General features: G+C 41.5%; 1 protein-coding gene across 1 annotated transcript in view; it reads right to left on the bottom strand.

Annotated features, from left to right (window-relative positions):
* The window catches only part of nwk (nervous wreck), a 1,047,247-nt gene that overhangs the window by 613,980 nt on the left and 409,820 nt on the right, over positions 1 to 23,447 (bottom strand). The window contains exon 3 of the mRNA XM_068227774.1: positions 14,571 to 14,616. Within this exon, the coding sequence (XP_068083875.1) occupies positions 14,571 to 14,616 (46 nt within the window). The remainder of the gene's footprint in view (positions 1 to 14,570; positions 14,617 to 23,447) is intronic.

Here is a 23,447-nt window from a genome sequence, read left to right as displayed (position 1 = left end):
GGCGACCTGCGCGTAATGAAGCGGAAGTAACGCCTAACTCAGCTAGGAGAGTACTCGCCACCAACTCACGCTCCTTCAGAGTCCTTGGAGCACCCCTTTTAGTCGTCTTTTGTGGCAGCAGGGGTATCAAAGATGTATTCTACCACCCCTACTCACAGCAAGAGTACCAAGAGATTCCATCAAACTAAGTTTTATACAACCTACTTTGCGTCGCACCGGTACAGATAGATCTTATGGCGACAACGGGAGAGGAAAGGGCTAGGACTGGGAAGGAAGCGGCCCTGTCCTTAATTAAGGTACAGCCCTAGCATTTGCCTGGTGTGAAAACGGGAAACCACGGAAAACCATCTTCAGAACTGCCGACAGTGGGATTCGAACCCACTATCTCCCGAATGCGAGCTCACAGCTACGTGACTTACACCGCGTGGTCACTTGGTCGATCAAACTGTGTTTAGGTACACCCCAACAGAAAGACGTATGGCCACAATCATACAAACATTCACATTATGTACTACAATTATCTCAATGTCTGACCTCATCGACTCGGCTAAAGTAAAATGAGAATAAACGTACCTTCCACCCGCTTCAGCTATGGCAACTGGACGTTATCTCCAAGCCACGTATAAAGCTCGATGTGCCGTGGTGAATAGAAGACCAAATAAGAAGTGTAATGGAAGGTGTCTGTTAGGTCATCAGCCCAGAGGCTGGTTGGATCCTCAAATAGCACCACCAAAGGTTATGCGGTTATAAGGAAACCGCAAAAACCAATGGCAGCACCAAAATAAGGCGTACTAGGCAAGACGAGGAGTGAGGTAGTTTGCCATTGCTTTCCTCACTGGGTCAGAAAGTGCTATTGCAGCACGACTGAGCCTATGAGCAACACCTTTCATAACACTCAGATGCACTAGTCGTGCTCTGAATGCCATTACTCAGCACTACCCATACCCCAGCAGCTTCCATATTGTCACAGCCATGGATGAGACTGGGACTTCGGTGAAAGCTACACTTTACTCTGGCCTGTGCCAAGAGATGGACACAAAAGTACTGCATCCATCAAGAATTGGCAGCAGGCAAAATGGAAGGTATAAATGGATAAATAAGCAATGAGTCGTCAATTTCGGAACCAGAAATAAGAAATGCATGCTAGCATCCTTTATGTAAACACAGTCTTTATTGCTGATCTAAGATTTTCGACGCTGAGGTGCGGCTTGATTAGATTAGAGTTCCAAGTTTTTTACGAACTACATGTTCCGCCACAGCAATGAGTTTAAATGGGCTTCAAGTCACTCTATGTTTATACTAGAACAGTCGAGAATGCGGTCTCAACAACTTAACTTCTAACGTGAAGCCAAGCGACTCTTGTTACCATCCCATTTACCGTTAATTTACGGAAGTGCCCTATATAGAAAGTTACGATGGTAAGTAAACAAACACTTACGTTCGTTCATTCAGTTCCTCAACGTTGTCGTTAGGTATTTTTTTCGAATATCGGTGAGGTGGTCACACATACCATTTATACTCGCCACTGCCTTGATGCTTTGTGCACAGGGTGTTTCGAAATAACACCGACAACACTTATAAAGCGAGGTCGCCATGTGGTTTTCTAAAAAAGTTTAAATTTTAAGGTTTTGCCCTTCATTAAAAATATTTTATCCCTGTTCGATCGTTTTCGCCAATGGACTTTATTTTGTTAAAAATTTAACCTTTAAAATTTACCCTCAAAATTTTGTAGTTTTCCCGACTTGTCTCTGTCGCATAGTCGGTACCGCATTGGCATTGGGAATTGAGGTTTCCGAGTTCGCATCCGACCTTGATATTTTTTGTTTATGAACAACATCTGTTTTTCGCGTTTAGTAATGAGGTCAAAGTGTCATTCTTGCTCTGTACCTGCATTCATTAAATGTGCTCGTTGTAGCGAAATGCTTCATTTCTAATGCTACCATATTGTAAATATTTATTTATATTGTTCGCCTCTGTGGTGTGGTGATTAGTGTGATTAGCTGTCACCCCTAGAGACCCGGTTTCGATCCCCGGCTCTGCCACGAAATTTGAAAAGTTGTACGAGGGCTGGAATGGGTTCCACTCAGCCTCATGAGGTCAACTGAGTAGAGGAGATTCGATTCCCACCTCAGCCATCCTCGAAATGGTTTTCTGTGGTTTCTCACTTCTCCTCCAGGCAAATGCCGGGGTGGAACGTAACTTAAGGCCACGGCCGCTTCCTTCCTCTTCCTTGTCTATGCCTTCCGATATTCCCATCCCCCACAAGGCCCCTGTTCAGCATAGCAGGTGAGGCCGCCTAGGCGAGGTACTGGTCCTCCTGTACCGTTGTATCCCCTTAACTAAAAAGTCTTTCGCTCCAGAACACTGTCCTTGAGGTGGTAGAGATGGATCCCTCGCTGAGTCCGAGTGGTAAACCAACCTTGGAGAGTAAACGTATTAATAAAGAAAGATGTATTATATTGGAAATAGAAAAACAACGACAAATATTAAAATTTTTGATGTAATCTTATGGCTCCTACCAACTAAGTAAGTGTGTAATAATATGCTGGAATTGTAGAAAAAAGACTGTATCGTCGCTTGTTGTTGTAACGCCCAACCCTGTGTTGGACTTTTGGGGGAGGAGACTATGGCGATTATACTAAATTTAGAAGTGCCTTGCCACCCAGTGTACTTGAAAACTGTCATAACGAGCATTATTCTGCATGTTTGATGTTTCGGTTTCCTTGAACTGTCAGCGGGTTGATTAAATTCATTGCGCTGCCCAGTGTTTTCAATAGTTCCGTCGTGCGCCGCTACAGCTGATCTCGTCTGAGTGCCTCACTGTATAGTGGAGCCATCTATTTGAGGTGATGGAAATGAGACTATCGTTTGTCAACACATGGACGTGTGACAATGAGAAGTGTGGCAGTTGTTTTGGTTGTTGTCGATCTTTAGAAGGAACGTCCTCCCTTTGTGTGGAGCTGAAATTTAATATAGATTAATTGAAAGGAGAAGATATGGTGTTGCAGGTCGACCCGGGGTAAACCATTCGCCGGTCGGCGTAATGCCGAAACAAGTTTTAAATTTTGTTTTATTCTAAAGGTTTCCTCGAAATTGTAAGTAAGCTACCAGTCCTTCCTGAAGCAGAAATGATGTGATCAGTTCAACCTAAAGTAAACCTGTGAACAAGTTCTTCTGGTTTGGGGCGACTAAATTATGCATTAATGGCGTTGAATAACTTACGGAAAAATGAAATTACGTTTGAGAACAGAATAATATTGTGTTTCGATCATCATCATAATATAGTAAATGTGTTCTAAGTTATTTGGAGTTTATTTTGATGAAATATTTTGAAGCATAAGTTTTCTTGAGCGACCATTTAATAAATTTGTTAAATATCAAGTGTGTTTGTTAAAATGTACGTATTGTACTGGGTCGCAAGAATCTGTGTAACTCGTTAACTGTAATGTCATGAAGATCCATACTGTTACAAAGTGAAGGGTAGTTTTACCCAGTGTTTTCCTTATTATGGGTTGATTTATTAAACTCCGAGCTCGGGGGTAAATTTATGAGCCGTAAAATTGTTCCTTTGACTCAGTTATTTGGGCAGCCATGTTTCTTTCGGTGTCACGTGATCTGTTCCCATGGCTACTCTTAGTAAACATATTGTGGGCGTGTACTATTTTCATTTTGACATTTGACGTACGACCTCATTTTCATTGTTTTTTAACATATGAAGTGAGTCTATTGTGTAGATGAGACATATTCGTGAGGGTTACGTTTTGGGCTGATGTATGCCTAATGTGTCAGTGTAGAGACTTTTCTCTGCATAATTAATGTTCTAATATAACTTGTTTCTGGAGAGTTTGCTGTTCGGAGACCTCTCGAATTACTTCTGATTTTGATTTTCGGTGTATTGTTCTCGCTGAACTTAATCTTGCCGAGCGTTCCGTTGGGGACGTCTTATTTCGTTTTGGGATAGCCATAAGAGACTGTTTTCGGCTCCCAAATGTTAAATCAAGTGTGATTTAAGATCACAGAATTGTAAAGAAAATAAATCTCGATTTTCTTGATAATTGATCAATGGGTTGTAAACCCTAGTAAGTATAGTTTAGCACCATCTTATGATCGGTGGTTTTCAAGTGTGGGGTGTTTCTTTTCTTGAACTGAGCTTAAAGTTTCAATTTGAGTTCAAGTGAACTCGTAATTATTTTATTTTCTTTGGGCCTTAAGATTGTCTGGAAACCTAATTAATTAATTAAATTCACCTTATGAAAGTTATCATGTTCTGATATACAGTGTTCTTATTGAAGTCAGTATATTGGAATTCTTTCTTCTGGTGATTCATTAGCCCTCTTGGGTCTAGTTCGCTCTCTTGTTTTCGCGACCTTTGGACTGTGAAGGTAAGTTTTGTTTAATCCTCATTTCTGTGTGTGCTTGGGCGTGTAAAAACTATCGCTTGAATGTCCGGAAACTACGCGATAATCTAAAAAATGACATTTTGTACATTAAAATAAAAATGGAAAAGAAAGAAAAAGAAAGGAAAGAAAGATGGGATTCGAATTCGGAATCTTCAGTTCCCAAGGTCAATGTGCTAGTGACTACAGCACGGGGACAATTCAGAAATATCTGACAGATTGAGGTTAGATTTTAAAAGTTTAATTTTGAACAAAATAAGGCCCATTGGAAAAAACGCTCGAACAGCGCTAAGATATATTTTTAATGAAAGACAAATCCTCAAAAAATGAACGTCTTTATTGAAAACCACATGGCGACCTCCCCTTGTTACTATTTTGTTGAGGACGGCGAACTGGTCATATTTCAATAAACGACGAATGTTCGTGAATGAATATTTTGGGTGCTGTGGAGCGCTGAATTCTGACGATACTTCGGATGTGGTGATGTATTTGCATTCCAGATATTGTGAACAAACCTCCACCAACCTCCTCCAAGAGCATCATATCGTGCATTGGATTGCAACAGGGGATCGAAATGTCGACCTCCAACTTAATTACAGAGCCTACATCTATGGTGCAGAGATTGGCACTGATGGTCACAGAGGTGTAACTGAGCGTTTGGTATCTCAGTCACTGTGTGGATTCGTGTAGGTGTAGGGGTAGCGTGCCTGCCTCTTACCCGGAGGCCCCGGGTTCGATTCCCGGCCAGGTCAGGGATTTTTACCTAGACCTGAGGGCTGGTTCGAGGTCCACTCAGCCTACGTGATTAGAATTGAGGTGCTATCTGACGGTGAGATAGTGGCCCCGGTCTCGAAAGCTAAAAATAACGGCCGAGAGGATTCGTCGTGCTGATCACACGACACCTCGTAATCTGCAGGTCTTCGGGCTGAGCAACGGTCCCTTCAAGGGCAGTAGTGCCATGATGTTTGGGATTTGTGTGTGGGATCGTGTGATACTGATAAGGTCCTCCTTTGATGATACAGAAGTTTCATAGATCATAGATAGTACCACAAAAGAAGAACGTCATCGATGATGACCGTTAATTTCTGCAACACCGATGAAGGTTCTGTAATCAACCCAGCTGTACGTGTTCTTTGAACAATGATCATCACCAGCATCTTCATGGTATTTCCTTTATTTTGAAGGTTACAGATCTCTTCATATTGTTATGCGAGTATTTAGGTTTTGTGGTAAGAATGTAATGGAGAAGGCAGGTAGGTGTGTGGTAAGACCCCAATAATTGGAGTATGGTTCGAATGTATCGGACCCACACCAGGATTAGTTGATAGTTGATAGTGGAAAAGATCCAGAAGAAAGCAGCACAGTGCGTTGTGGGTCATTCCCGGCAAAGGAGTAGCCTTACGAAATTTTTCGAACTTTGGGCTGGGTTGGGAGTAAGGAGACGAGTTGTATGACTGAGCGGGATGCTCGGCTGTCAGTGGAGAGATGGTGTGGAGTGATATTAGTAGACGAATAAGCTTAAGTGGGCTTTTTAAGGGTAGGGAAGATCACTGATCGCTGTTCAAATATCGCCCACTTCGCAGATAAAATTGGAATTCAACAGGACAAATTGATTGATTGATTGATTGATTGATTGATTGATTGATTGATTGATTGATTGATTGATTGATTGATTGATTGATTGATTGATTGATTGATTGATTGATTGATTGATTGATTGATTGATTGATTGATTGATTGATTGATTGATTGATTGATTGATTGATTGATTGATTGATTGATTGATTGATTGATTGATTGATTGATTGATTGATTGATTGATTGATTGATTGATTGATTGATTGATTGATTGATTGATTGATTGATTGATTGATTGATTGATTGATTGATTGATTGATTGATTGATTGATTGATTGATCATAAAAGTGTGCAAACTCGAACACCGTTTGTAATTTAATACACGATATGGTGCCCTTGCTGGGTTAATGGAAGTTTTCTGACAAAATATTTAATGCGGGCCCACCACCATATCCGAAGTGTTGTCAAATTATGACGCCCCACAGCATCCAGACCATGCATTTTCGGAAATCGGTCTCCTCCGAAAATCTTTCTCATACACGCACTGCACATAGCAATCGTAACTCACACGCGTGAAGGCAACAACTCTTAGTTTGTTCACCAATCGAGTGATTGAACAACTGAGTGATATGGTGTATCCAACCTGTTGTTGCGTTTAGGTTGACTCGCACTGACCACTGTTCAAACATCGCCCACTTCGAGTGAATACCAATGAGACTGGTTCGAGTCTGTCCGGACTCGTTCATTTATGAGTCTATCCGGTTTAGCAGCAGGCTCGTACGATCTGAATAGTCGAAGTGGAGACGGAAAGAGCTCAGACTCGCCCTATACATGGCTTTTCTACCTTAGAACATCTTCCCTCAGTGGGAACGGCGGTGGAAACGTTGTATTAACAGCCTCAGGTGACAGTTCATGGTTGCGTCATGGCTGTTGTATTTGGATGTGACGGTCCCGCGGTGTAGGGGTAGTATACCTGCCTCTTACCCGAAGGCCTCGGGTTCGATTCCCAGCCAGGTCAGGGACGTTTACGTCGTTCTGAGGGCAGGTTCGAGATCCAAACTGCCTACGTGATTACAATTGAGGAACTATCTGACAGTGAGATAGAGGCCCCTGTCTAGAAAGCCAAGAGTATAAGATTAACCACCGGGACACACGACACCTTGTAATCTGCAGGCCTTCGCGTAGAGCAGCGGTCGCTTGGTAGGCCAAGGCCCTTCGGGGCTATTGCTCCATGAGGTTACGTTTCGTTTCGTTTGGTTTGGTTTGGTTTGGTTTGGTTTGGTTTGGTTTGGTTTGGTTTGGTTTGGTTTGTTTGAATTTGGGTGTGTAGCTGGGACAACTACATTCTGTGGGTTGACAATATTGAGAGCATCCAGTGACAGTTGTTTGTTGCGTTATAGATACTACAGTATTTGAAGGTGTAGCTGAGAGAGTCAGTCAGTAAATAGTACTTCAAGAAGATTTGCTTCCATTGCATGTTCAAAAATGTAATGTCCGAGACTGGCTGAGGAAGAAATTGACGAGGGATTCGAAAACTCGGACTGTGAATTTAGTTTAAAAGTTAATCCACTGAAACTGAATATGTTAAATAGCCCTCTGCGATAGAAGTTACAGACGAAATTGATGAAGGTATACAAATTTTTGATCTTATTCCCTGAATCATTCTTATCAGTGTTCGTAGATTTTGAATATCACTGTTTTAGTATAAAAATATAATAGGTTATATCTGTCGATAGCCATAACGCAATAACAGATCTAAGTTAATTTTTTTCTTTTAAAATTTAACTTTACGTCGCAGCGACACAGATTAGTCTGATGGCGACGATGGGATAGGAAAGGCCTTGGAGTGGGAAGGAAGCGGCCGTGGCCTTAATTAAGGTACAGCCCCAGCATTTCCCTGGTGTAAAACTGGGAAACCACGGAAAACAATCTTCAGGACTGCAGACAGTGGGGTTGGAACCCACTATCTTCCTAACGAAGAAAATGCCATTGTTAAACTGCTTTATTCACATCACATTTTATCAAAATCATGCCCGTTAACCGACAAAGTAATATGCTGTTTCCCAGTTCATGAATACCCCATTGACGCGACGAACAGCTTCCTAGTGCCAAACAGCTAGGGAGTAATAATTATAATTGTGTGTGGCTATTTCTAGCCGAGTGCAGCCCTTGTAAGGTAGACCCTCCGATGAGGGTGGGCGGCATCTGTCACGGGCGAGTTATTGTGGTGGAGAATAGTGTTAAGTGTGGTGTGCGAGTTGCAGAGATGTTGAGGACAGAACAAGCACCCAGCCCCCGAGCCATTGGAATTAACCAATGAAGGTTAAAATCCACGACCCGTCCGGGAATCGAACCCGGGACCCTCTGAACAGAAGGACAGTACGCTGACCATTCAGCCAACGAGTCGGACTAGGGAGCTTGCGGCAGATGAAGCAAACTGACAAATAAGGTAATTTTAATTATTATTCTAATTATTTTTAATGATGTTAAACTATACCTGAAGTAGCGCAGAGCAGGATCATTCCTTTATTCTTGCCAGAGACCCACCAACCTGCTTCTAGAAATAATTATACAGAAGAATTAAAACGGAGGCACTCTAAATCTTCCTTGCTATTGGCCAGGTGTCATCACGACTATTTTCTATTGCCTCTGATAAAGCTCGCATCGTGTGTGCCCACAAGGTTACCAGCTTCGTTGAAAATAAGGAAATCGCGCAATTTCAAATTATCACAGAGTGCGCTCGTAATCTTACTTTTTGTCATTATTTTAATAGGACTCCAGTTGGATGCTAAAGGCTTCGCGGCCTTAACCTGAGGGCTTACGCCCCCCTAATCTCCTTTGCTTGCCCCCATCCCAATGATCTTGTCATTAACCGGACCTAACCTATCCAGCAATGGTCTTGTCACTAGCCGGACCTAACCAATCCAGCCCAATGGTCTTATCACTAGCCAGACCTAACCAATCCAGCCCAATGGTCTTATCACTTGCCGGACCTAACCAATTCAGACCAATGGTCTTGTCACTAGCCGGACCTAACCAATCCAGCCCAATGGTCTTATCACTTGCCGGACCTAACCAATTCAGACCAATGGTCGTGTCACTAGCCGTAACTAACCAATTCAGACCAATGGTCTTGTCACTAGCCGGACCTAACCAATTCAGACCAATGGTCTTATCACTTGCCGGACCTAACCAATTCAGACCAATGGTCGTGTCACTAGCCGGAACTAACCAATTCAGACCAATGGTCTTGTCACTAGCCGGACCTAACCAATTCAGACCAATGGTCTTGTCACTAGCCGGACCTAACCAATCCACCCCAATGGTCTTATCACTTGCCGGACCTAATCAGTTCGTACCAATGGTCTTGTCACTAGCCGGACCTAACCAATCCAGCCCAATGGTCTTATCACTTGCCGGACCTAATCAATTCGTACCAATGGTAGTGTCACTAACCGGACCTAACAAATCCAGACCAATGGTCGTGTCACTTGCCGGACCTAACCAATCCAGCCCAATGGTCTTGTCACTTGCCGGACCTAACCAATCCAGCCCAATGGTCTTATCACTTGCGACCTAACCAATCCAGCCCAATGGTCTTGTCACTGGCTGGACCTAACAAATCCAGACACCAGCCTGGTCTTGTAAAGGTAATAGTTTTGTCACTAGTTCCCATGTTGTCCCTTTTTTTGTAGTGAGCTGTGACATCGTCGGAGTCGCATCATATTGTATGTCTAACCTCTGTGAAATTGTCCGAGCCGCGCCATGTTGTCTCTGTAATCAATCTTTCGCAGACGCTCAACGGAAGCTTTACTACATGTGCAGCTATTGTTGACTTCAATATGCGTCAAGGGGTTAAATTTGGACTATAGTTTGTATGGTTTAACAAGCGAAATATACATGAAAATCGTAGGATCATTTGCTGATCCTCGCCATTGATGATTATTGGTGTAAACACTTAGCACTGGTAAGCGACTGTTAATTGAGGAGGGGAGTATTTCGAAGTACTAGACTGCAGGCAAGACCCCTAAGGGGTTATTTCCAAAGTTGTATTCTCTTTTGAACAGATCTTATCTGAAACTATTCTGTATATCCATTTCGTTGAGTTTTACTGTATACAATATCAAACAATGAATAATGCTTCTAGAATTTACAAGGAATCAACAATAACAAGAAACTTCTCGCTATGTTATGCGAAATGAGATGCTCTCTATTCTAATTTTTCGTCAGCAAAATACAACCTTCTTTAGAGTTTTCAAATAACTGTAATGAAACTTGAAACGTACATTTACAGAAGTAAAATCAGACTTTGGAACTTCTCAAACTCAGCGACTGCAGGTCATATTGTCAAGAGGGATATAACTGCATCTATCTCCAAGTGGAAAACTTTGTTGAAGTCCTTAACTTCTCCTTCGGAAGCACTATATCAGGAGGTCCTTTGCGAGATGTTTGTTCCTTTGTTTACTGACATTAGCAGTCCTGGGATGAGTACAAGGAAGAAGTAACTGGGCTGAATTACAGCTATCTGAGAAATATTTTACTCAATTAAAATTACAAATTACTAGTGAACTGTCACAGCAATAGCTGTGAACAAAAACTAAAAACGAAACTGATGATAAAGGAAACGTGAGAAAAGTAACGGAAAATATCGTCCTTGCAGGGACAAAACCTCCTATGTGAAATATTTTAGCTTAGAATTTTGGCCGGTAAGGTTCTGTCATCTAAGGACCAATATTGTGTGACAGTTGTCAAGGCATTCTCGCTCTTCATAATGTATGTGCTGCGGGTCAGTATATCTACAAAAATATTAACACATAGGAGGTTTCGTCCCGGCAACGACGATATACTAGACTATCCGCCTTTAAACTTTCCCTTCCATTGTGACTATATATGTGGGAATTTTTAATATTGCCAATTCCCCTATCTTAATCTTGTGCATGCATGTAACAGTGGTGTTTTATATACTTTAATAATTCGAGCTCTGCAGTGCTCCTTAGGCGTCCTCTCCTAGGAACACAACTCATTTCACATTTCATAAAAGAGAACCGAAAACTGTGTGTGTGTGTGCTCTTCAGCGCTAGAAATGACGAACAGAATAATAATTGGCTTCTGCTAAACAGCAAGATATTCAGTCAAGGGATTAGTAACCATTAAAAAAAAACAGATATCATACACTAGAGAAACAAGAATACCCAGTTACCAATAATACGTCCTTCCGTCACTCTATTCCAAATTTAACGCAATGACGCTTTTGCTACGAAGAAATAAATGTGCCGTAACGGCGCTGTGGAATAAAACTTGCCACATTTTACTGGTGATAACTAGCTTTCACAGAGCCCTCTACTGGACTAACATAGAACTGCACAGGCAACTTTCATAGAGCCATCTATCGGCGAATACAGTTAACTGCAATGACCTAAACATCGTATTATTCGAATAAATTACTGTTTTAGGCAAATATAAAGGACGTACTTTCTTACTTTCTTAATCCGTTTACACTCCAAGGTTGGTTTTTCCCTCGGACTCAGTGGGGGATCCCATCTCTACCACCTCAAGAGCAGTGTCCTGGAGCTTGAGCCTTTGGGTTTGGGGATACAACTGGGAAAGAAGACCAGTACCTCGCCCAGGCAACCTCAACTGCTATGCCTTGTATGGGGATGGGAAGATTAGAAGGGATAGACAAGGAAGAGGGAAGGGATCTGCCGTGGCCTTAAGTTAGGTACCATCCGGGTATTTGCCTGAAGGAGAAGTGTGCAAACCACGGAAAACCACTTCGAGGATGGCTGACGAGGGAATGGAACCCCTCCCTACTCAGTTGACCTCCCGAGGCTGAGTGGACCCGTTCCCACCCTCGTACCACTTTTCAAATTTCGTGTCAGAGCGGGGAATCGAACCCGGGCCTCTGGGGTGGCAGCTAATTACACTAACCACTACACCGCAGAGGCTGACCTAAGAAGTAAATCACAAGTAAAAATTACATTTTGTAAAGTAACGATTCGAAGTCAAAATTACTTAGAATGCAATCGTTACATCCCAACTCCATGAGGTCCTTAATGACCTATCCCCTTCTCATCTTAAATCAAGGAACCCAACATGGGTTCAATATCCAATGGCGTCAAAGCCGTAACTCTGCACCTGTGAAACAACCAAGGCGTCCATGACAGCAAAACTGGACTCCCGGGTTTTCACCTGAAGAGACATGAATATACTAAAATCAATCATTTGAGAACAGGCCACGCTAGATGTAATGCCATGCTACATAAGTGGGGACTTCGGGAATCTCCTTCCCGTAACTGCGGAACCCCTTCCCAGTCAGTGGAGCACAGCACATTGTTTAGGAATGCCCTCTGAGGAAGTATAATGGACCAGCCCGAGATGCCATCAATGCTACATCTCCCTTCTTAGAATGGTTACAACTTGACACACAGTTGTAAATGTGAATGCTACCAACATTGTCTTTATACATATTGTATATTTTACTTTTTTTGTATGCGTGCCATACGATAAGTAAATAAATTTTCCAACTCTGGATAATAGAAACGACTGTTTTATAGTGTAGCCATACAAATAGAAAATAAATATGTACTGGGAAATTCGTCTTCCATACAAATTACATACAGCTTTAAAGGGAAGTAAAATAATGAATATTGAATGTTACATAAATATAATACGTGTTGAAGAGATGCAACACGACCAAATAGGTTGATAGTCGATTTCGATTACAATGGGGTCGTGAAAATTCAATATTCATTGACTTGGCCCACAACGGACGACTTCCACGCACTCTACAGTGTGATGACAGTAGTGCCAGACCTGTGGCTTAGATTCTCTCCGACAGAACAAATATGACCCAGGTCACCATAGCTCAATGGTAGAGTAATGGACGCGAAATCGGGAGGTTGTGGGTTTGGATCCCACTGGTGTCCGGTTGACCACTTTTTTCTGTAATTAACATCTTTTTTAACACGTACTATAAGTATATAACACGACCTAATAGGCTGAAAGTCGATTTCGAAGTAAAATAAACTGATATCACAATTTAAGTTAATTATGCCAGGTCATGTTCGCTCCGGATTGTTGGCCGAATGGACAGCGTCATACCTTCCGTTCAGAGGGCCCCAGGTTTAATTCCTGGCTGCGCCGAGGCTTTTATCCGCACCTGGTTAATTCCTTTTACTCGGTGACTAAATGCTTATGTTTGTATAAATACGCACCTCTTCATTTACACACTAGGCAACCAACGACAACAGAAGCACGCAATAGTGTAGCCTATACATCCCTCCAGAAAGGGTTGGCGTAAGGAAAAGCGTTCTGTCGTAAAGCTGGGCCCCGACCCCAACTAATCAGGAAAAAAAGGCAAGGATGAAAATGTGAGGTCGTGTTGAATGATTACAGAATTCAGTTACGATGGTAGGACTACCTCACTGACAACAGTAAGTGTGCTTCTGAGGACACAGTATTTGGTTATTTACCTAATGAAAACAACTGAAATTAACTTCTATTATCTACAGTTTATATAAATGAAATATTAAATAATAACAATATTTGCAATAATAATAATAATAATAACATGTGTTCCGGGGAGGCCTGGTACAGGTCTTTCGAGCTGACGTCTTATAGGCGACCTGCGCGTACAGTATGTGGGGATGGGGTTCTACCTTCATTGAATTCTAATGATGATGACAACACAAATCGCAACCCCCGAGCTAGAGGAATTAACCAATGAAAGTTAAAATCCCCGTCCTAGCCGGGAAGCGAACCCGGGACTCCATGGACCAAAGGCCAGCACGCTAATCATTTAGCCATGGAACTGGACAAAAGACCAAAAATAATGTAGTACAATAAATAGTAACGATATTTTAAGATAATTAGGTACAAAAAGAAGAGATTTTGAAATAGTGTTAATATTTTGTAATATTTAAGCATTAACAACCAAGACTGTAATATAAGTACATCCAATGTTCAAGCATAATGAACGAACAAGGCAAGACTTCGAATTTTACGACTGGTGAAGAGAAGGGATGGCATTTTCAACGAAGGGTGAGCTGAAAAACATTTTGCAAGGACCTCATTTCTAACAATCTTGATATAATTATGTTATCAGATCATACTATTGTGTTACTGTAATATTATTTATTTCTACATCTATAGCAAGAGTAGTCGTAATACTAACCGTAGTAAATTTTCTTATAAATAAGGTAAATTATCTTTCTCTAGAAGGGAAAATTGCTAATGATAATCTTGTAACACTGGAACAGTCGTAGTCGTGACTTCCTCCTTTGAGGGCGCAGAACAAAATTTTTATCGACACATAAAAAATTCCCCTCAACAATTTGCTATTTTTAGACTGCAAACCGTGCCTATTTTTAATTTTTTTTAATTATTAGAATCGTGTATTCTACACGTGAGATATCGGTATTAGTGACTGGCCTGACAGCTACTCTCTGGAATTGTGATCTACCTGTAAGAATTAGAGGATACGACTAAAGTTGTACCATCACAGAAGTGAATGGTTTCACTCAAGTACATCAGAAAAGTACATATTAATCTGTTTGATAAATAAATGTCTAGCGTAACGCACAGTTCCTCTCTTACCTCTGAGTATGATTTCTCTATCGCCGATCTTTTCAAGGTGTAATTTCTGAAACAGAAAGAAGGAAATATATTAGTTTAGAAACCTCTCACTTACTCTGTACAATTTCATAAGACCTTCGTAAATTAAAAATCAAGACAGCAAACAGCTTACATTTTACATATCTTGTTCCACACAATCTATCTCATGGCAGAGAACCGATATCTGAGCTAATTATCTTTATCTCTACCCGAGAAAGAATAATTCTATTGTCAAATACTATTTTCTGAATTAGTAGAATTAGCTGCGTTGTTTTAATTTTTGCAAGAACCTCATTTCTGACAGTCCACATTTAAAGGAAGAAAAGTCGTAATACTAACCGTAGTAAATTTTGTAAAAGGGAATTTTATTAGAAATAAGAGAAATTATCTTTCTCTAGAAGGGAAAAATGCTATTGATCGTCTGGCAACAATTTTTTATTCAAGTGACAAAGCAAACAAGCGGAACATACAACTGATTTGATTTCAGTATCCCCATCTAAAAGGTGGTATGCACCACGTGGCAGATTACTCCCGCACTCTCGCCAGAATTATAGAATACAGAGTGGATTGTGGGAGATATGAAGACAAAGGCAGGAGTGGTGGTGGTAATTATTGTTCTTGTTTGCTTTTGTTTCTTGCTTTCTTCTTTCATTTACGTCGCACCGACACAGATAGGTCTTATGGCGACGAAAGGATAGGAAAGGCCTAGGATTAGGAAGGAAGCGTCCGTGGTCTTAATTAAGGTACAGCCCCAGCATTTGCCTGGTGTGATAATGGGAAACCACGGAAAACCATCTTCAAGGCTGCCGACAGTGGGATTCAAACCCACTGTCTGCCGGATGCAAGCTCACAGCTAAACGCCCCTAACCGCACGGCAACTCGCCCGGTAATTATTGTTTTAAGAGGGAATAAAACTCGGCAACCATTCTCTATTAACATTAATGAGAAGGAAAATGGAAGGAGACCGACAATTCGAAGAACGAAGGTATCGCAAAAAAGGGGGGGGGGGAGCTATGAATGGCGTGAAAGTGAAAGACTCCCTAGGCTCCACAAATCTAATACCGTCAAAAAGCAAAATTATTTCCGTACAGGCCATGAAGGCCCTTGGAGAGGCGGAAGGTAAAGGCTTCCACTAACCGTAACCTTGGCACTTGATGGGGTAGAGTGGTTAGCTCTACGTCCGGCCGCCTTTGCCCCCAGGAATTAAACTAGTACTAATTTTTCGTGTAGGCTGAGTGAACTTCAGGGCCATGTGCACCTTCGGAAGTGGAAATCTCGTTTCTTAAATTTTATGACTGAGGATTCGAACCCGCGTCCTCGGGCGAACCGAGCACGCCTTTACCACCTCGGCCAGGCAGCCCCTATCTAATACCGTCGGCGTCGGTAAAAAAAGAACGGTTGACCACGGGAGGTAAGATAGGAAAAGTGAAATCAAGGAGCTTGACACAAGTAAATGGAAGCAATGCCAAGCGTAGCTAAGGGAACCGTGGTCGCAACCAGGTTCAGAGCCCCTGGTCACCTGTTCAGTCGCCTCTTACGACAGGCAGAGGATACCGTAGATGCATTCTACCACCCGTGGGCTCTTGTCTAAGAGGGCTTTTTAACGGTTATGATGACGATTATAATCGCACTGTTACTTTATTCTTCTTCTTTATCTGTTTACCCTCCAGGGTTGGTTTTTCCCTCGGACTCAGCGAGGGATCCCACCTCCACCGCCTCAAGGGCAGTGTCCTGGAGCTTCAGACTCTCAGTCGGGGGATACTACTAAGGAGGGTGACAAATACCTCACCCAGGCGGCCTCACCTGCTATGCTGAACAGAAGCCTTGTGGGGGGATGGGAAGATTGGAAGGGATAGACAAGGAAGAGGGAAGGAAGCGGTCGTGGCCTTGTTAGGTACCATCCCCGCAATTGCCTCGAGGAGAAGTGAGAAACCACGGAAAACCCCTTCAAGGATGGCTGGGATGGGAATCGAACCCACCTCTACTCAGTTGACCTCCCGAGGCTGAGTGGACCCCGTTCCAGCCCTCATACCACTTTTCAAATTTCGTGGCAGAGCCGGGAATCGAACCCGGGCCTCCGAGGGTGGCAGCTAATCGCATTAATCACTACACCACAGAGGCGGACGCATTGTTATTTTACGGGGCATGATATCTAGGTTATCGGGCCCTGAACTGTAACATTACATGAAGTATGGGTGGTGCAGAGAAATGGCATTCGAAGGACGAGCAGTGCGTCCGGATGCTGTGAAAGGTATTCTTATATGGTGACCCGTGCTACAACAGAACGTTTCTGCTCAATAAGGAAAGCAGGACAAAGTACAGTACCTAACTCCTCATTTGCCCAGTACGCCTCATCACCGTGCGGCCATCGATTTTCCTTTAGGTTCCTCAGTCTGGCTGAATGTGATATCTTCAGCACGTTCTGTATAGAAATAAAAGTCTCTGAGAACTTATCTGACGAGCAGGCAGTCAAGCTCAAATCTTACAGCCCCATTGACAGTTGTCCGTTACCAGCGATCTGTGTTCTCTTTCACTAAAGCAGCTTACTACTTCGCTGTGCTGCGAGCTTTTGTGTGTATGTGCGCGCGTCCGTAATCGCTTCCATTGTCGAAGTTAATGCGAGACATGAACAAATATAGAGCGGGTGTTTTGTAATGTCAGGCTTTCAGTAACTTGACCAGACTAAATGTTAATATTACTATTTCAACATCTGGTCTTCTTCAGCCTCCCTTTTATTTTATTTCTATATCTATCCGTTCATGAAGAGTTTGAACGCCATGCCTCGTCAATGTTAAAATTGCCAAATTTGTATCCCTATATTTAAAGACTCGTTGAAATCTACGTTTATCAGCCTGCCAAAGAAATCGAGTTCTGAACGCTGTAGTGATTTAGGCTGATAAATACAATGGTGGAATGAAGATACACTGAGAAAGAGATATTCTATGATTCTTAGATGACATCACAGTCCTGGTAGAAAATAAAGAGGGAGGAAATGAAATCCATCCTTGGGGCATGGTACAACATCCAAATATAAGCAAGACAAAAACCAAAATCCTTGTTATAAGTAGGCATGAGGTAAAAGGACATGTTCTGAATTATGTCAAGAAATTCACCTGCCTTAGTACTAACATAACACTTGTTTGGCGTACCTAGCAAAGAAAGGTAGTAAGCAAGATAAACCAGGTTAAGAAAGGAGTCTTCACTCAAGAAATATCCGCGACGCTACGAAAACAGCAAGTAGATGATGATGTTTATTATTATTATTATGATTAATAATAATAATAATAATAATAATAATAATAATAATAATAATAATAATAATAATAATATAGTCGTACCAGGAGGAACAGTGAACTTTAAACTAGACCTACTTAAACATTTCCTCAGAAGATGTCACTACCGTAATTTCTTTATGGTGAAGTTTCCTGAACTGTGTGAATTTCTACTTGTTTTTGTTTTCCATTCATCAAGAAGTTTCGACTTTCTGCAACAGATGTCACTACAAAAAGTATGATCATGCACCCTGATGCGAAGTGAAGGAACCCTTTTTGAAGAAATTTTGTATTCTTAAGTTTATCTTTACTAAATTTCGTTCATTCATTTTTTGGGTTGGCAATATTGATCTTTTCTTTCCGCCAGTTTTGAATTCAGCCAATCCCTAATTTCTGTAATTAATTTTCGGCCTATCGCAGGCTTCTTTTTCGATTTGGTGTGTAACTTCAAGCTAGCCAATAAAAGTGAGAGGGTGTGGCTTGATTATTCATGAAAGGTCTCGAACTTTCCCCGAGAGTTTATAAACTGCAGATGTTCACGTCTCTTGGCCATTTGATCAACATCTAACTTAGTGTGTGTGTCAAGCAGGAGGCGGGAGCCGCCTCTTTCATCAGGCCGCAGGTCTTCAGCAAGGTAATGGCCGTTTAACATATTTATTTCTTACTAGCTCCGCAATTTAACCCGAGGGATAGGTCCGAAACTTTTACCATGTAACCTATTTTTCTAAAAATGTAATTTTCTGCCGGCTTTTCATCAAATCTGTAACTGTAATTCGGGGATGGAGAGTGCTTTACCCTCTCGAGGTCCCCTTCATATTGGTTTGAGGTAACTACGTTTTGTAACTGGTTTTCTTCCTTTCCGTAATGTCTTAAATTATTCTTATACGAGTCACCTCCATAGTTCGGGAATAGCCCCTGTGTCATCGGCCTAGTGCCCTTTAGGTTTTATGAAGTCACATAGAGGAGTGCAAGCATACGCCTCCTTTCATTTTGTGTTCGGGCCATTTATTTAACTATTATTTATTTTACACGAAGGCCCTGTAGGTTGGGTACGAGATACCCCTGGTTCATTTTTGTAAGTTGTGCCTTGATGGCAAGTAACTGTAAGGTTCTGATATTACTTTGAATAGGCTTGAGAAAGCTGAGAGCGTGTCAGCTCTTTTCTAGTGTTGTAAAAGTGCCTCTGGGAGGCTTGATGTTAAAAATTGGGAGCAAGTGCTCCATGTATTGAGGGGTGTTCTGCCCTTGCATAAAATCGTGATCTTTGTAAAGCTAAGTGTGTAGCTCAGGAATTGTTAAGTGAGGACTTGAAGCCCAAGTTCTGTTTATACCACCAATCTTGTCTTTACTAGACTTGTTTTTGCTACCGGTACCTGGGACATTGTTACTTGTTGGTTTTGTTTTAAAAGAGAAAAAATATATAACCTTTGTTACAGTTTTAAATTAACTTTGGTTTTGTAGTTAGACCCATTCACCTTGGCACCTTCTTTAACCTCTTTCTGCTCCACAGGTATCCCCGGAACAATTATTATTATTATTATTATTATTATTATTATTATTATTATTATTATTATTATTATTATTATTATCATTGCCCGATTCATTGGTTGAATAATCAGAGTTGATGCCTTCAGTGCAGAAGATCCCCGGTTCGATTCCCGGCCGAGTCGGGGATTTTAATCGCATGTGATTAATACTTCTGGCTCGGGGACTGGTTGGTTGTGTTTGTCCCAACACTCCCCTCCTCATATTCAGACAACGCACCACAGTACTAACCACCACAGAAAACGCAATTGTGATTTCATCCCTTATAATTAATATTAGGTTATTATTATTTTATTGTTATTGTGTAAATGCACATAATATCTAGCTTTTAGCTCATGTATACTTTGCTTATCCAAAATATGGTAATGCCAATATTCGACTACTGTGACGTAGTATACAGTAACCTGAACGCCTCACTTTCCATCAAGCTCCAAAAGGCACATAACGCATGCGTTCGATTTATTTCAGATATACCAAGGTTTAGCCATATTTCTCCCGCATTTGGTAGGCTTTCATGGCTACGCTTAAGAGAGCGACGAAATTTACACTCTTTCCCTGTTACATCGTATACTAAACCTTAACACACCTGAATACCTTGCCACACAATTCCATTACCTAGCATCACCTCCTAGTATTCCTACCAGATCATGATCCGCCGCAGTACTAAGCATTCCCAGTCACCGCTCAACTGGCTACAGTAGATCATTTATAGTCGCCGCCAGCCGAATTTGGAATTCCCTACCTGCTGAAATTAGGAGCGTGTCAAACCACCTCCGCTTTAAGAAACTCTGTCAAACCTGGTTAATAAATAATAATAATTTCTTATAACATAGTAGGATTAGATCATAGCTAAGTTATTAGGTTAATTAAAACATTTAATTGATACCTTAAGATATTAAACTGTAGATAATTTAGTGTATATTTAACTCTTCATGTAGGTGTATGTATGGTCGGACAGAATAGCAGACTTCATAGCCTGAGTCTCGCCACAAAAAACAAGACAATAAATAAATATAAATAAATACTTATTTTCTAAGATTCATTCCAATTTGCACTGACCTCTAAATCATCGCTGTTACAGCAAACCCTCGTATCTCCCAATGCTCTTCCTATCCATTATTTTCCTTAAGACTGGTCACGCCTCCCGGTCGCATATCGATATGTAATCCATAAGAACAACGATCGTTGTGTTCATTTTCCTATGGTGATTTGCAAAAGAATGTATGTTTGCATGACATAGTTACGCACTGTTACAGTATAATGTATTATTTTATTAATAGCAGTATAGAACCAAGGCTCAACTACAAGTCATGATTTTACTCTCTTAACCTGTGAGTCAGAAAGAAACGTAAAATTCCTTTATACTTTAACAACGATGAGATGTTACAAATGGATTTCACGTCACCACTTTGTTGTCAAATGGCACACTAAGACCATGTAAATTTGAGTTCTTGTAGACATGTATATAATACGTTTATATGTTAGGCTAATTTTAATTTTTAACTTTCGTTCCACGCTAAGCTGAAGACAGACAGACAGACAGACAGACTGACTGACTGACTGACTGACTGACTGACTGACTGACTGACTGACTGACTGACTGACTGACTGACTGACTGACTGACTGACTGACTGACTGACTGACTGACTGACTGACTGACTGACTGACTGACTGACTGACTGACTGACTGACTGACTGACTGACTGACTGACTGACTGACTGACTGACTGACTGACTGACTGACTGACTGACTGACTGACTGACTGACTGACTGACTGACTGACTGACTGACTGACTGACTGACTGACTGACTGACTGACTGACTGACTGACTGACTGACTGACTGACTGACTGACTGACTGACTGACTGACTGACTGACTGACTGACTGACTGACTGACTGACTGACTGACTGACTGACTGACTGACTGACTGACTGACTGACTGACTGACTGACTGACTGACTGACTGACTGACTGACTGACTGACTGACTGACTGACTGACTGACTGACTGACTGACTGACTGACTGACTGACTGACTGACTGACTGACTGACTGACTGACTGACTGACTGACTGACTGACTGACTGACTGACTGACTGACTGACTGACTGACTGACTGACTGACTGACTGACTGACTGACTGACTGACTGACTGACTGACTGACTGACTGACTGACTGACTGACTGACTGACTGACTGACTGACTGACTGACTGACTGACTGACTGACTGACTGACTGACTGACTGACTGACTGACTGACTGACTGACTGACTGACTGACTGACTGACTGACTGACTGACTGACTGACTGACTGACTGACTGACTGATTAGTGCCCATTTTACAGTGGCGAAAATAGGGTTCGAGGCCCTCTCTTACACTTAACCACATACTAATCAAAATCTTAAATAAAATACTAAGATACTTAAAATAGTTAAAACTACATAAATTAATAGAATTGAAAATAAATTTAAATAAATTACTAACTAAATTAATATTAAAACTATTAGTTTCTCTGACCTGAGATGGCAGGTAATTCCATAATCTGGTGCCGGTCGCCACAAATAATGATCTATTAATTTTATCTGTACGGTGCACTGGAATAGAAAGAAAGGATCTGGAATGTGTATTTAAGTTGTGAAATGATGATAAAAAGGTGAATTTAGAAGAAATGTTCAGTGGCTGACTTTCAGCTAACACTCTAAACATCATCGTACCCAAGAGGGACGAAACATGTATCTATAACTTCGCTTTAAGAATAAAAACTTTTGTAAGTAACTTCTAATGTTAATATATTCAAACTCTTCACAGTATGATGTATTTCGGGTAACCCTGCCTGTCGTAAGAGGCGACTAAATATCGTAATCCCTATGGACTGTCATCTCGACCGAGTATACCCTTAGGTTAGTCTGTAACAGCGTCCTTTTACTTGTACCATTCTCTTCGCTTTCATTTTTCCTATCTCACCTCCCTTGGTCAACTCTTGTTCTGTTCCGACCCTAAAAACTTACATTTTGTGACGCCTAGAAAGTCCTTCATTTTCACGCTTTTCTTGACTTTTCTTCCCATTGCCGATATCCTCATGCTGTGAATAGTTTGAACCTTTCCACTTCTTCCTCTAGTTTTAAAACAATCACCACCACCACCAGCATCAGTTGAGTTGAGGAAAAGAATGCCTAACCTTTCCACAGGAATAGCCATTTCCTTTATTTTTTGATTCACTTAATAAACATTGGAAGCCTAGCGTCAGTTGGGATAAATCTGGCCATGGGGTAATTCTGTGCACCTGCCTCCTCACCCTTACAATGTGTACCAATGAGATTCTTCAGTTAGTATTCCTGCAACGAGCACATAATGGTCCATAAAGAAGGCCTGCTAAGTTATAGTTTCCTAGACATCGCATGGGTGGCAAGGGAGATGGACGTAAATATTTCATAGTCGGAAATATACCAGCTCACCCTATTCATTCACCCTGTTGAACCCCTTTCTAACAAATCACTTCTAAGGCCATTCAGAAATGATAAATTCTGCGTCATACCCTTCACTTGATTTTCAAATAGCCTAACAATCAAAAACTAGGGAGACTCGCGAGTAAACCGAGATATAGATCGTATGTGAGTAAAACCCACGTTTCTACACGTCAGAGATGTTTTAATCCCTAGACCAGGATAATTTTCAACTTTGTTATTCCCGTAGCGATCGAATAATCCTCGAAATATCATTTTCTCTTCTGTGATTTAATTCCCTCCAATTATTTTAAGTCGCTGTAACTAGTGCTAAATTATTCACGGCTCCAAGTAAACATGTGCTATGGGAGCGGCCGGGTGTGGGAACAGGGCCGGGGAGTAATTGAGTTAGTCGGCAACCACAGCACAGAGCGTGCTGACACAGCACTTAGCGATGGAAGCACGACAGTTTCGTCTCATGAAAATGTCCTCTATGGCTCAGTGGCCGAATTCACAGCTTTCTCGACAGAAATGTGTCTCCAGTGCCCTGGCTTGCATAAGTGCAGGAATGATAAAATATAATAGAATGTGGT

The sequence above is a fragment of the Anabrus simplex genome, chromosome 5, assembly GCF_040414725.1.
Source record: "Anabrus simplex isolate iqAnaSimp1 chromosome 5, ASM4041472v1, whole genome shotgun sequence".
NCBI classification, from domain to species: Eukaryota; Metazoa; Arthropoda; class Insecta; order Orthoptera; family Tettigoniidae; genus Anabrus; species Anabrus simplex.
The sequence above is the reverse complement of the archived record's forward strand: the minus strand, read 5'-3'. Positions and strand labels throughout refer to the sequence as shown.